This window comes from Eurypyga helias, unplaced genomic scaffold (assembly GCF_000690775.1).
Source record: "Eurypyga helias isolate BGI_N326 unplaced genomic scaffold, ASM69077v1 scaffold43592, whole genome shotgun sequence".
NCBI classification, from domain to species: Eukaryota; Metazoa; Chordata; class Aves; order Eurypygiformes; family Eurypygidae; genus Eurypyga; species Eurypyga helias.
The window spans coordinates 5,863-20,785 of record NW_010236152.1 but is presented as its reverse complement, the minus strand read 5'-3'; the positions used below and the strand labels follow the sequence as shown (position 1 = coordinate 20,785).

The 14,923-nt window shown below is 43.8% G+C and overlaps 1 protein-coding gene across 1 annotated transcript in view; it reads left to right on the top strand.

The window, feature by feature from the left end:
• Positions 1-1,129: 1,129 nt before the first annotated feature.
• The window catches only part of EOGT (EGF domain-specific O-linked N-acetylglucosamine (GlcNAc) transferase), a 15,633-nt gene continuing 1,839 nt past the window's right edge, over positions 1,130-14,923 (top strand). Inside the window, exons 1-12 of the mRNA XM_010146989.1 lie at positions 1,130-1,339; positions 2,242-2,342; positions 2,903-3,011; positions 3,103-3,197; positions 4,289-4,393; positions 5,544-5,650; positions 7,177-7,280; positions 9,424-9,516; positions 10,229-10,300; positions 10,781-10,867; positions 11,985-12,053; positions 13,366-13,427. Coding sequence (XP_010145291.1) covers positions 1,130-1,339; positions 2,242-2,342; positions 2,903-3,011; positions 3,103-3,197; positions 4,289-4,393; positions 5,544-5,650; positions 7,177-7,280; positions 9,424-9,516; positions 10,229-10,300; positions 10,781-10,867; positions 11,985-12,053; positions 13,366-13,427 — 1,214 coding nt within the window. The remainder of the gene's footprint in view (positions 1,340-2,241; positions 2,343-2,902; positions 3,012-3,102; positions 3,198-4,288; positions 4,394-5,543; positions 5,651-7,176; positions 7,281-9,423; positions 9,517-10,228; positions 10,301-10,780; positions 10,868-11,984; positions 12,054-13,365; positions 13,428-14,923) is intronic.

Sequence of the window (14,923 nt, the reverse complement as noted above, 5' to 3'; positions counted from 1 at the left end):
GGCTTGGCCCTAGCACGGGCCTGGCCCTCGGGCATCGTCCCGGCGTGACGGGGCCAGGGCTCGGTGTCCCCCCGACACCCCCTCCGTGCCACAGGGAGAGGGAGGCGCTTTCCTACAGGGATCCGAGTACCCAGAGGGGTGAGGGGAGGTTGCTGTCACTGCTGGCTCCAGAGGAGCAGGACTGCGCCCTGTGGGAGTCTCCTTTTGCCCTGTGGGAATCTCCTTTTGCCCTGTGGAAACCTTTTGCGGGCCGTATCTAACTCGGCTGTCCTCCCCCCACACCAGGGCTGTGCGCTTGGGAACGCTGAAGCAGTTCGCCTCAAACCAAACAGGTAAAACTACTTGTGCTGTCGGAATATCGCTGCAGGCTTCCGTCACGAGCGAGCATGCAAAATTTGGCGGATTATAATACCAAAAATGGTTTTTCTTAGGTACAGGCCATCCGTTTTTCTAGGGAAGTTTAGGAGTTCGGGTCAGGTGTTCGGTGAGAAGGTTGCGTTACCAGAAAGGTGTCCGGTTTGTTTCCGAGCATGGGGAGAAGGGTGCGCCGGGAGCTGATTTTAAGCCTATAACTCAGTATGCAGTGTCTTTAACGTGATGTTAACTGCTAAAAACACGCATCCTGAAACAGACCAAAGTTGGGCGTTTATTTGTGCCTGCATAGTTTTCCTTCAGCTAACAATCAGTTTCTTCCCAAGTGGAAGATTATTATTTTTATACTTATTTTTAAACTGAAATTCCTTCTCTTCTCACCCCTCCCCCCTCAGTACTCCTGCATTTCCTTCCCGCTGACTGGACATTATAAGCTCTATACTTAGTTTCCACATTTGAACCCCCAGGACCCCTTGGGATTTAGCTGAAGTCAACACACCCATTTTAGTTGGACTGTGAGCTGGTAGCGCCTAACAACCCTCAGCGGCTAATGATTCAGAGTTAGTCCTGACGTTGTACAGTCTAGTCTCTCAGTGAAAGTTTACTTTTCGTCGGGAAGAGAAACCGCCCCAGAAATACAAGTACAAACCCTTTGAGTAGATGACTGGCTTTGGCTGAATGTTGTGAGCATGCTTGAAACGTGCCAAGCTGCAGATCTGTTAAGTGTCTTTTTTAATTACAGAACTCCTAGGTTGCCATGTTCACGTTGCTCACGTTTGGATTGCTACTGCAAGAAATTCTGGCTAATTCCCAAGCTGGAAATCATCCTGATTTCAAAACTGTTCCGGAAGAGCCGCTCTATAGGTACAAAGCTATCAACCTGCCAGATGAGCATATTCCGTACTTTCTGCACAATAACCAGCCTGTTGCTGACCTCTGCCAGCAGGACTCTCGTTGCCCGTATAAAGTAGGTTTGCTGTAGTTTGTTCGTTCAGATATAACGTTGGGGTGGTTTGTTCTTGGAGCCGCAGCCGTTAAAGATGGTGGTGAATTGGTCTTCCTGCCAGTTGGCCGGTTCCGCTGGGAATTGGAACTGTTGCTTTAGAAACAGTCGAACGGGGCTCTTCCTGAATCTGTCAAGACTAGATTTTAAACGTACTCTTTTGCAAGATTTTTATCTCCTCTCTTGTGATCGTTGCGGAGCTGAAATGATGATCTTAACCGGAATGGTGCTTGCGCGTGCGAAAGGTGTTTGCACCAGGTGCAGTCGGTCGTTTCTGCGCCTGTGACTCTCGGCGCGCTGTAGGACGTGGCAGAAGTGCCAAGAGTATGGGCAAATCAATGAAATGCTGAATTAGCCTTACCCTGCGGTTGCACACAGTTCACACGCCTGAAGCAGGGATGGTGAACCTGAGGATCTGGGCAGCTCTGGAGCAATTCTGGAGTCGCTCGGGCTGGGGGTGGGAGCTGTGCTCCCCCTTCTCTGGCTTCCCACAGCGCTGCAGAAGCCAGTGTTTCTGGGTTTGCTTGGGGAGCAGTGGCACGCCGAGCCTGGAGCTGGAGCGCTGTGCTTGGTGTGAGCTCAGCGTTGTTACCCCTCTGCGTCGGCAACGTTAGTGATTTTTTTTTTAGCGGTTGTCCTGGACCAGACAGGGGAAAGACAAGGATGATGATGCTGTGTGTGTGTGTCCTCTGTGGAGCCACAGATGAAGGGTCTGAGTGTTCTTTCTGACACTCGGTTTGAAAACTGACCAAACGGAAAGCCTTTAATGCAAGATTTGTTAGCGAGAGGGAGTTTATAAGCGATCAGCTAACTTGTTTCCCATTTTGCTGTTGCACAACCTGACGGAATTATATTCTGTGTTACAGAAATACTTGAAGAAACTGAGATCCTGCTGGGGTTATGAGAAGTCTTGCCAATCGGATTACAGGTTCAGTTACCCGGTGTGTGATTATGTGGAATCTGGATGGTAAGTTTCATTTTAAATGTCTAAAGTACAGTATGTTGAAAAAAAAAAAGGAGTACAGTGCTCACATTCACAGTGGCTGTGAAGCAAACCTTGTTGTGACATCGGTAGTCTAAAGAATGATTCTTTGGGGGGATATGTGCGTGAAGATGTGCGTGTTCATACGTGATGCACGTCTTTCAACGTGACTTTAAAAATTTAACTTTTTAAGGAAGAAAATACTGTTCGAAATGCTTCCTGCCACACTGTTTTCATTATTCTGATTTAGCCTTGAATCCGGATTCCTAAAATAACTCTGGATTTCCTTTCTTAGCTTTAAAAACAGAGGAAAAATATTTAAAAAGTTTATACCCTTTTACGGGAGAATAGCTTTAAATTGTCACTGATGTTTTCACTTGCATGCAGTTGATAAGTTGCTTCCTGTTTTGCATCTTAAATGTCAATAAAATAACTGGCTGCCTCTTCTGTTCCACTTTCAGTGGAAAAAATGTTATCTGTTAAAGTTATTACTAGAATTGAGCAGCAGACCTTGATATTTTTTTCCTCTCTCCTTTTTGCGTCAGGGCAAGTGACATTGAGACAGCACAACAGATATTCTGGAAACAAGCTGACTTTGGTTATGTTCGAGAGAGGCTCAATGAAATGAAAACCCATTGTAAGCCTGCAGCAACAGTACGTATTTCTGATAGATGTCATACTTTTCACTTGTTTTTAAATGTAACTTTTGTTATTGATGAAATCCTATTTGTTCTTTTCTTAACAGGGAGATTCATCTCTGACCTGTTCCCAGTACCTTCAGCATTGCAGAGCAACAAACCTGTACATTGATTTACGAACTGTAAAGAGAAACCACGACAGGTCTCTGATTTGCTTATGTTCTAGTAAACCCGAGGGATGGCAGGGAAAAAGACTCAGAATTTGGGTAACAAAGCTGGTGTGCTTGTTGCCACGGGCTGTGCTGCTGATCACAGACTTGTTGCTGAAGTCCTGTGGAGATCTACACCTCTCGATTGCTGTCAGCAGCACAGGTTATTTAAAAACCAAAGCTCTCAGTTTTACGGAGTGATGATGGGTGATTGAAACCCTCCCTTCTGATGGAAGAGAGCGAGACCTTTCTGTGTCTTCGGTCACGTCCTTTCTCGATCAGGTGATGTGCAAAGTAGATTTGGCTTTGTGTGAGGCACCGAGAAGACTGCTCCTGTGCCACGTGCCTTTGTACCCGAACCAGGAGTTGCATTCTTAGATATAGTGAGACTGAAGAGAGAGCTGCACCTGCATCTCCCACACCCCAGAGTAACATGCTGCCTATTGGAAAGCTGGCTTTAAAAAACAGTGTAGCACTGATGCTGGCATCACCCATTTTTGCTTCTGCCTTATCTTTGAAGTCAGTGTCTTGGGCATGTGATGTGAAAAAAGCTGGTTCTCACCTTTCTGATACCCTTCAGAATGGGTTTTGTCATCTCAGCCTATCCTAACAGCTGATTTAGACACTGCTTTTAGCTGGCAGGTTGTTTTCATGAAACCTGTTCTTGCACCTCATTCTTTGTATGTTGTGTGAGATTTTTGGCTTACTAACTGGGTTGTGGAATCTGAGATGAATTGCAGTGAGAAATTGATATTATAAACAAACAAACCCCAAACTAACTATGCTCCTGTAGGTAATCAGGTAGAAATATCAAATTACTCATTTGGCTATGTGAAAATGATTCCTAATAACATCCTGGGTGGATTCATGCTGGTTTCTAAGTTGATGTGTAGAACTCCTAGGACACAACTATCTTTATTTGGGATTTGTGGGAAATGCTGAAGAAAATATGCAGGTTTTAAATATGTCCAAGTACCTTGCTGAACTGAGATTAACTAGCACTAGGTGAGCATGTAATCGAGATTTCAGAGCGCTTACAGCACTGTTGCACAAAAGCTGATAGACTTTTACTAATTTGTATTAGATTCAAAGAAGACTTTTTCCAGAAGGGAGAAATTGGAGGTCATTGCACCCTCGACGTTCAAGCGTTTTTGGCTGAAGGTCAGCGCAAGAGCCCGCTGCAGTCTTGGTAAGAATCACTTGTCAAGGCTGCTTCCAAGTTCGCTTTCTAATTTGTTTTGATTTCTTCCATGGGCACTGGCAGCTGTGTGTGAAATCAGGGGATTTCAGAGAGGGGAAGTAGTTGCTCCTTTCTAAGGTCAATGTGACAGTTGCAATGAGGTACCTCGTAATTACATCTGTGCGTGGTGTTCTGAACTATGCTGTGTGGAATTGTGTCCTGCCTAATTCAGAGCAGAAAAGATCCAAAAATGTCTTGTAACGTGAAGTTCTAACCTTCAGGTGTTTCTGGGCAAGATGCTGGTTCTATGCCTCATCTGCCTGTAGAAGGAGACGGTTTGTTGTGAAATGCCTTGAAGCTTGCACTTGTGTTTAGTTCACACAGTCCTTGGTGATGCTGGGGCTAACGCAGGGCCTGACCTAGATATATATTCGTTTGGTGTTCCCGGGGAGCCTGTGTTTGGAATGTGAAACGGGCAACAGTCTCCAGGCTGTGTAGGACATGCAGAGGGTGCTTTGTGGGAGCTGGCCAAGTATCATGGGCTGCATGTTAGCACTTCAAAGATACATTGCCAGGTAGTTGATGAAACATGGAGGAATTTGAGCCCTTAAGTTCCATATAAGAATTTGGTTTTATGCTTTTCTCCTGTTTTCATTTTTTTCTCTTTTTGCATCGATGGCCAGTTTGAGTTAAGAACAGCTGCAGAGGAGGAGAAGGCTTTTCTTCTCTACCTTCTATTATCATCTCAACTGCTCATCCTTGTTTAGGGCCAGGAATAAAAAATACTGCAACTGCATTCATTATTCTGGCAGAAACATGAAGATCTTGCTAAAATGTCTTTGGCAATGCAGATCAAGTGGGGTAGACCCACAGATCTTGGCTCTAAGGCTCTTTGTTACCTCTCTACTGCCTTGATTTGTAGATCAAAGATGCTGTTGGCTCCTGAGATCAAAGGCAGTGTTTAACCTCTTGAAGCTCATCACCTGAAGAACCTTCCATTACAATTTGAAATCACTTTAATTGTCAGAATCTCAGTTTTCAGCAGTCCTGTTAAATCAGATGGACTGGATGAACAGTTAAGAGATCTTCGATGTATGAAGTGCATTTGCTTTAAGTGTGTTAATGACAAAGCATGTTCTGTGTGATTGAATCTTTGCAGGTTTGCAGAACTCCAGACATTCACTGCGTTAAACTTCAGGCCCCTAGAAGATGACAAGTGTGACGTTGTTATCGAAAAGCCAACATACTTCATGAAATTAGATGCAGGTAATTGGTATCTTTACTTTAGGGTTTTTTTTAGGCTACGGTAGTGCAGCAAAAAGACCCCATATCCAACTTGCCCATTTACATTATGCTTTTGTGATTGTCAAGTTGACTTGTAATATATTTTTATTTTTGAAAAAATGATAAGACTTTAAAGGTTTTTTTTCTGTATTTCCGTAGATGAACTTGGAAACTTAGATTAAAATCCTTACATTTTGCCACAGATAATAAATAACTCAGGAAAAATAAAAAATCCTGCCTCTTGTTTTGCACAGCCACTGACTTCTGACTGTGTTTTGACACAGAGTCTTTGATTTTGGCTGTGTTTCTGGGTGACAGTTTTCATATCACAAAACACGAGGTGTGGGTGTGTATGTGTCGTGTACTGTGTGTTCAGAAGTTTCTGATGAGTAGGGTTCTGTGTGTATTGAGGGACATGGAAGAGGAAGTGCTATTCAAAGTCCAAGGGAGTAAGTTTTGTTAGTTGATTAAAATACTTCCCCTCACCCACCCCAGAAAAGCCCGAACACACAATACTAAATGCAACCCTGTTTGAATCTTAAAGTTTCACATTTAGGTGAGAAGCCACTACAAGAAGGAATTAGCTATCTCATTAGAGAGCTGTGGTGAATGACATCTGCAACTGTAAACTGGATTGCCCCTCTCCACCCCCCAGCAGAATCTTCCGTTTCAGGCAGAGTTGTTGCAGGCCTCTGAACAGCTGCTGTGCGGTCCGTTTGTACCTGTGAGCAGGAGGGTCTAGCTGCGGCTCGGGGTGACTCTGCAGCTCCTCTGTTAAGGCAGGCAGGGGAACATTGCTGTTTGAGCAGTGTAGGTAGCGTGGCAGCTAGGTGTATCATGGCAGCTCTTTTTGGTCAGAAGCTTAGATGCAGGGGCTGTGTGCACCTAGTTCCAACCTCCATCTGGTCTTCACTAGCACTGAAACAGCTGCATTACCTCTGTCGTTTCATGGTAGGTCTTTACACACCGTGGTCTTAAGGTATTATCTGAAGAAACGAAGAATGAACAAGAATGCACTGAGAAAACGCCTGAGGAGTTACTTGGGCTTTGGCTCTTGTGCTGGTACAAGTTGTGTCTTGTAGTCCTGCAGACAGAGCTTCCCTTAACACGAATAAAGCAGGAGTAACATCAGTGCCGAGGGCCTGTTTTTAATGTTTCCTTTATGTCTGTCTAGCTGTTGTTAAGGCAGTAGTTTGTTTTATATAGGACAGAAAGCAGCTGCAGACTGTAAGGAGAAATAGCTTGTTAAACTTATCTTTTTCTTATGTTGTCATTTGGCTACTCTTAAATTCTTTGAACTCTTTAAAAACACATTTTACTTGAGATTTCTCTGCCTTGATTCCCTCCCTTTAAAGGTTTGCTTTTGTAGGGTGTATAAGAAGCGTTCAGTCAGAAGCAAGGGAAAACTAATATAAAGTGCAGGATACTACTAAGGAAAAAAATGCACAAACCAATAAAAAGTGGAGTGAGTAATGTCCTATTTTTGCTAACAGTTCTTTCTTTCTCAGGTGTTAACATGTACCATCACTTCTGTGATTTCGTCAATCTTTACATCACACAGCATCTGAATAATTCCTTCAGTACTGATGTCAACATAGTCATGTGGGACACTGTAAGTCTGCTGTGCTTGTAACGTATTCGTGATGGGTTGTCTTTCTGCTTTATAGGGACTCTCAAGCTTTTAGTAGCCAGGCCTTGGCTTTCTTGTCGGGTATTGACTTAGCCACGTGGAACTGGGGTCTTGCTTTGGGGTCTTGTTAATACAGGTGCATGAACAGTAGGGAATTTCTACCATAAGCCGTGTGCTGCGCGGCCACTCCTCCTTAGCTCATCTTTTGCTAGTACGTAATTATGCCCTTTCAGGGTGTGACCTCAAAAATAACAGGATCTGTATTTCTAATATGTGGCGTTTGAACATCTCTTGGTGTTTCTCGCAGACTTTTTTCTCTGAGAATATTGAAATAGATCTACTCAAAACTGTTTCTTCTATATTTAAAAAGAAATTTTTCATCTTTACAAGTCAGTAATGTGCAGCCTATAATACAGAAAACTAAATGAAATACGTATATCAAAACAGGGTCTAGTACTTAATTCCTTTAAATAATATTCTTGCAGTTACTTAATCCCCTCTCATAATGCCATGATGACGTATAAAACAAATTTCAAGTGGGGCTGTTTCTGCTGTACTGCTGAGTTGAAACCAGGGCTGTGTTTAATATTCGTTTTACTGGCCAGTATTTAAGTTGTGTAGGAGAGCGTTAACCCAAACGGTGAAAAACTAGGCCAGATAGCACGTGTAATCAGGTCCAGAAACAACACAGTTCTTGGTTATAATATTGTCCCATGCCTGTGTTGTTCTCATAAAATACTGGGTTTTCTTTCTGACTGTTTACTGCTAAGACAAGGATTATTCAACAGAGAACAGCAAATATCCCCTGCTTGCTGTTTAATGAGAAACCTCTTGGGCTAGAAGAGACCTTTTTTTTCTAGTTCTCTTAACATTTTGAAAGCTAAAATAAATGCACCTGCCAGATAAGCAAACTCTCTAGATGACACCGGGACCCCTTAATCCAGCTCAGGCTTTCTGAAAAGATCAGGCGTCAGACTGCATTGTAAACTACTCTGAAAAGCAACTCTCTGTCTTGTATCCCATTGCTGAAGTAACTCATTCAGGTCTCCCATTCCAGGTAAGTAATGTCACAGCACTGCTCGCTGTGCTGGAGTTCAGTACCGTGTGCAGCCAGGTGATGGCACCAACCAACAGCTGATGAACCAACAGCCTGTGCTGATCACAGGATGGACCTGAGCTCATCGTCCGTCCTCCTCTCTTATCTTTTGCCTTGATGTGGTTACATTTGGCCGTACTTTCTAGCTACCGTGGAGTCGGTGCGCTGTTCTTGTTAAACAGTGATGCCCTTAGATGTAGGTTAGACAAAGCAGAAGCCAGGCAGGGAATCTACGGGGTGTTGCTTTGCAGTCTCCGCAAATGCAGCACAGCGAGGTTTGTGAAGCGCTCGAGGAGAGCAGGCAGGGTTCGAAGGCTGTACTTCCAGCTCTGAAGTTCAGTGTTCTACTGCTAACCTGGAAGAGCAGTTCTTGTAATACAGGTGGCCAGAAAGTAGCATGGATTGTGAAATTCATGGACAACTTCATGGCAGAAGCAGGGGAAGGAAGCACCTCTTCGGCTGAAGGACACCCGCACCCTTTAGATCCTCTTACGTTTCACTCGGTGTCTGCACTGTCTGTGTGATACAGTGACCATCCCAGAACAGAGGCAAACGTGAAACGGGCGTGTTGTGACTTTTTACCTCAAACATTACTGCTGCACTTGAATTCCCGGGTGGTTTTTTAAGTCTCGGGAGTTGAGGTTCATGCCTTTTACCATCCCTACATTTCTGTTACTTCAAACCTAACGTGTGTTCTCTTGTCTCTGGGGAAAGTAGTAGGGACTCCTTGCTCCTAACTCAGAAAGTCTAATCTGCTGCTAAACAACTTGTCTAGATGGCTAATTTAAAGAACTGTTTTAATAAAAGTTAACTACCCGACAGGTAATTTGAGTTAACTGCCATTGTAAACGCAGGGTTCAGCCTTGTGTAATGTCTGTGCTCTGTGCTAGGCCGTCTTAGGTCCCATGGTGATGATGCAGATATGAACTCTGTGTTAAAACCCGTATGTGGAACTTGCAAATCCTGAAGAGAGTTTTTACATGCGCTGACGTCGTCATTATGCCCTTGTGTTTTTATCTTTCTTCATAGAGCTCATATGGCTATGGTGACCTCTTCAGCGAGACATGGAAGGCATTTACTGACTATGAAATAATACACTTGAAAACCTTCGACTCTAAAAGGGTATGGAATTCTATGTTTTGGCGTAATTCATAGTCCCTAGGTAGCAAATACGACAGCTTCTCAAGCACTTGTGCATGTGGGGGTTTCAGAGGAAAGCATTAATGCTTTCCATGCATGTTTAATTTGTGTAATACAAGTGTTCTACCTTAGAAACAAGAGACAGAGCTGTGGCATGCCTGTGCTTTATAGAGATGGACCTAACTTTTAGGTCTTCTGAGAGGTGATTGGTTTCACTTCTGCAGGACCCACTACTGAAGTTAAGGGTTTCCTACTGGTACTGTCTGGCTTCTGATTCCTACTGAGGTGTTTATCTTCCCCTGTAGCTGCTCGTATACCTGCTGCTTATCATTAAACATTGTCTTAGTCCCACCGAAAAATGCATTCAGAGCTCATTTTAGTTTAAATCCCTTATAGACTGTCTTAAACTCTCTACTCTCTAACTGGTTTTCTTTTATTTAGTTCATGTTTGTTCTGTTTTGGGAGTGTTTTCTATCTCTTCCCATACTTGCGCCTGTAGCATCCTGAGTGAGAGCTCTTTTGGGATCAGGATTGTCTTTGTTCTATTCATTTGCACAGTGGAGGAAGTGAGGGTGTTCTTGACAGGAGCATGTAATTGCTAGCTCATTATAGGCAGTGATCCCACTGAATGAGCGTGGGGTGTGCCAGCGGAAGGTAGCAGTGCAGTGTAACTCCTTGTGATCTTCCTTTGCAGGTGTGCTTTAAAGAAGCAGTCTTCTCATTACTGCCTCGAATGCGATATGGATTGTTTTATAACACACCCTTGGTGAGTGCTTTTTATCCATCCGCTGGGTTAACTAGATGTGTGTGTGACAGTATAAACTCTGATGAGTCTCTCGGATTTCTAGCTGAGCTGCTGTGAAATGTACTGCATTGAAAGTCTGTGTAACTCCAAATGAAATGATCTTCCCCTAAAGATTAGGATTTTGAAGTTGCTTCAGCTGGTTGATAGTAACTGGTTGTGTGCAATCTCCTGTGTCACAGTTTGAGATGCATATTATTGCTTAATGGTATTTTTGCAGAACGCAAGACCTCGTACGCTGACAGACCTTCCCGGTGGCATTAGCTCCTGCATTCAGGCTGTAACACTGCCGAGAGGGTTATACTTCTTTCCAAATGAAAGTGCCACTTGTGTCGCACGATGCTCAGCTTTTGTTCCACGAGAATGGCCAGAGACCGATCGCAAAGAGAGGTTTTCTGAGCAAAATAACTTTCTGTGTTAACAATTGCTTTTTTTTAATTTCAGATCTCTGGCTGTCACGGCACAGGGCTGTTCAGAGCATTTTCTCAGCATGTGTTACACAGATTAAATATCACGCAAGAAGGACCCAAGGTATGGTAACTGCACAATAAAATTTTAATGTGGAGAAACAGCATTAGCAAGCTGGACCCGGTGGGCAGTATGGGCCTGTAGTGCGCTTGCCCCGTCCTGTGGTGCTCAGGATCATTTTCCAGTTAGTCAGCCTCTTCTGCAAAGGCCTTCAGCAAACATTTGTGTAAGTTTGTGAAAGCTGCCCTCGTGTCTGATTTCCATAGGACAGATGTCAGAACATATTCCTTCCAAAATTAGGATCTCTTCCTCCTCTCCATTCTCTGCACTCAAGGCCTTTGTGTCCTTCCTACTCAAGCAAGATAGCTGGCATATGGTCTCTCCTGGAGCGTGCTGACAAGGTGCTGTCCCTGGGTCCAGCAGGGAGGATCCCACAGAGCTGGACAGTCAGCTTGCTCTTTATCGATCCTCAGTACTGCTGAGCTCAGAGGAGGAAAGGATTGAATCTGGTCCTTCCGATCCCTGCCCGGTACCATCTGTCTGGCCCTGAGCTGCTCCGCTGTACGCACGGGTAGTTTCTGGAAGTGGTTGCAGTGGCTGCATTGATGGATATGGCAGTTCTGGGCTTCTTGAAGTGTTTGCTGGAGAGTAGCCTGCGTATTATCGCTGAGGGGCGCTCATTCAGAGCGCTGCACAGGCATTTAGTTATGCTTCTCCTGCTGACACTAATGGGAGTCGTGCAGTTAAATCTCTTTATTTCACTTGGAACACTTTCCCCTGTGAGTCCAATTAATTTAAAGAGGTAAAAGGAGGAACTGTTATAGAAGTAAAATATTTTTTTTTTCAAGGATCTTGTGCACAAGTCATCCTGAAAGCTGCTTTCCTGCTCTCAACAACTGCTGTATAATGTGTAATACAAAGGCTCTTTTGTACTGAATAAAGTAAATCTTTCAGAAAGTGTTTTATTCTTTGTTAATAGTCAGACTTTCACAAAGTTTTTGACACTTTTAATCTGTTGGAAAATACGATGTGAATTTTAAGGTGGTTACATCACTTGTAACATGGGGAGGGAACATATTTAGTCGCTTAAATAATTGCCAGAAGTAAATATGGAAGTGTTTGGGTGGTTTTTTGTGAGGTCTGCCTCATAGCTAATACACTGCTGTTTCTTTCTTTCTAGGATGGGAAAATTCGAGTCACAATACTTGCGCGCAGTACGGATTACCGGAAAATATTAAACCAGAATGAGGTGTGGTCCTTTTCATTTTTGAAGCAAATTTATCACAAGTTAAATCTGGCTTATTTAATTGATTTTTTTTTTTCTTTTTTCAAGTACAGCCAAGACATCTATTTTTTGACAGATCTTGGGCAAATACATTCAGTGCTAATATAAATTTCTTCTAATAGGTCTCCTGGCCAGTCTCTATTTCTGTGCACCAGACACTGAACCTTGCTGTCCTTTTTAGATATCCAGTGGAAGACTGCAGGTGTAATACTAAAAGTATTTCCTCTTAACAAACACACTGCAGAGCTGCTGATAACATTAAATTATTTGGCTTTCAGATTCTCTCTTTTATTCCTAGCATCCCCGGTGTTAAAGGCTCTAACGAACCCCTTTGTTATGCTTGTAGATTAAATTGCATAAGCTATTGTATCTGAGTATCTGCATTCAAGACTTAATGAATTTTCACGTTGATTCACCTTTTTGAATCATGCAGCTTAGTGGAATTTTGGTGTAGCTTCTCCTGCAATAAAGTGATACTGAGTGTTTTCATACCTGCCTTCATTCTTAGCTGTTAGTGCCTGACAGAAGTGAACTGGCACTGTCATCCCCACCCTCTGTGGGAGAAACTGAGGCTTGTTGGGTGCAATAGCTCAGTGGCAGAAGCGCAGATGGCCAGGTTTGTGTCTTATCTGCTCGGCTGTCCACAGTGCGTGCCTATACTGCTACAGGTAGTATGTTTTCTGGTAGTGAGCACATGACAGAAAGGGAGAAGTTAATCTTCTCTTTACTACACTTTTACAGAAGACAATACTTGACTCTTTTTCCTTCTTCTGCTGCCTATGGATTGGAGACTTAGAAAAAGCCCTTTTAGGTTAGAAGCCCAGGCTCTAACCTGGTTTCACTTCTCATCTGAGTAGGAGTCTGACCTAGTATGGTATTTCTGAAAATCCTTCTAGCTACCAATTTGCTTCTTCAGGTATTGGAGTATCTTTTGGAAATACAACCACACCTTCCCACTGTTCCTGGCAAAACTTCTGCTAGTTTGAGTGGTTTAGGATGGGGTCCTGGAGCATGTTAAAGTCAACAGTAGTCTCTGTGAGAGTGCAGGAGATCCAGGTCTCCTCTCCAGGGGTTGCTCTGCCAGGAACAACGGATGTGTCTTAGGTGGGAAGGCACAAAAGGAGGGGGACAACCCCTTTATGTGGCAGCAACAGTATGTTCTGTCTCACTGTAGTTCCTTGGTGGGAAGGAGAAGTGTGTAAAATGATCAGGAGTGCAGAGGAGGAATGAATTGAAGGAGAACACCAAATCATTATCTTTCTATTTTCCTCCTTAGCTTGTGAATGCTTTGAAAACAGTATCGACGTTGGAGGTCAAAGTGGTAGACTACAAATACAAGTACGTAAGTTGGTAGAAGAAACTAGTGTGATTTCATGCTTGCTGTGGCTGGTGAAAGCTGTTTGCAGGCACTGTCAAACTGTCAAACATTGCCCCAATGTCAAACCTTTGCAAAATCCAGGAACCGGTAAGGAAGGGGCAATGTTACTGAGGGAGCGCTGGGGGAGCTGGTTACGCACTCCCATCCTACGATGCGCTACTGAGGAATGAGTGTCTAGGGTTAGTAGGCTCAGGTTAACAATGCTCTGTGGTGAGCAAGTTTTGAAATTGCGTTTCTTTCTGTTTCCTCCCCTCTCCCAAAACCAGCTGTGTTCCCATCACCCTTTTGGATTAGCTAGTGCTCTGCTTTAACTGTGGATCAACAGGGATTTCTCTTGTGTGATGCTTGTGTCTCATTTTCTATGACCCGTACTTTAGTAATGAGTAAAGTCAGCTGATTTCCTGCCCTGGTGGTCCCTGAAGACCCCACTTGAGATCAGTTTGGTGCCCAGTGTAGCAGGCACCGTGCTGGTAAGAAAGGGCTTGAAGGAAACGTTCCTGAGTCGCGTGTGCCTGTGCCACATGGCAGCAGCTCCCAGCTGCTCAGTGGTGCCGTCTGGGTCATGTGGGAAGAGTGGGGAGCAGAAGCAGCAGTGAGAGATCAGTCTTCTGACCAAAGCAGAGCCAGTGTGAGGAAGGCAATGCTTCCAATTCCCCTGTCAGTGAACGCACTCGAGCAGTTTAATAGTAGGGTGGGTACACTTGAGAGGGCAGCTCATCCATCCCACTTGAAAGCATGACCACGTGGTACTTCCGCAATTCCTGCGCTTGTCGAAACTGCGGTACCCTTCAGCATTACGGATTTCCACAGCTGTCCTGCAGCATCATTGTTGTCGTAGTTAGACCTGATGTCTGCCCTTACCGCAGTTTAATCTTGTTGCAGTTTAAGTCGTTTTTTCTCCTCTCTTCCCAATGGTCAGGGAGGATGTTACTCTCTTCATTTTCAATGTATGAATTGTTCAGACACAAGTGAAGCCTGTTGTAATTTCCCTTTCCAGTTGTCTCTTCTATTACAAGTAAGTATCTTTAGTCCATGCTCCCCTTGTGTGCTCAGGGAACACCTGGTTATTTAAAGACAATACTTTATTTGGAGCTTAGAGTCAAAGGGTGGGAGAGTGACAATCCCAGGAGCTGAAAAAAGCCTGGTCGAGTTTCTGCTTGATGCCCTGTGTGTAAGTTCATGTCGGATATCCACATGGGAACTGTATACTTCTACAGTGAAAACTTTAGGTTCTTTGTGTTGGTTTGGGTTTTTTTTTTCCTTTCAAAGGACATGATGCTTTTTTTTTTAATAAGGCAAATAAAAAAATTCCAAACTCACAAAAACTTTAATGTGTAAAAACAATCAGATTTTTAGAACAGGCTCTTGTGAAGTTTTGAAACCTGTCTGCATTTCTTTTAGTTCCGTGCTGAGTCATTGCTGGCTGCAGCTTCTGTGATTCCTAGTAGTGTTCCCT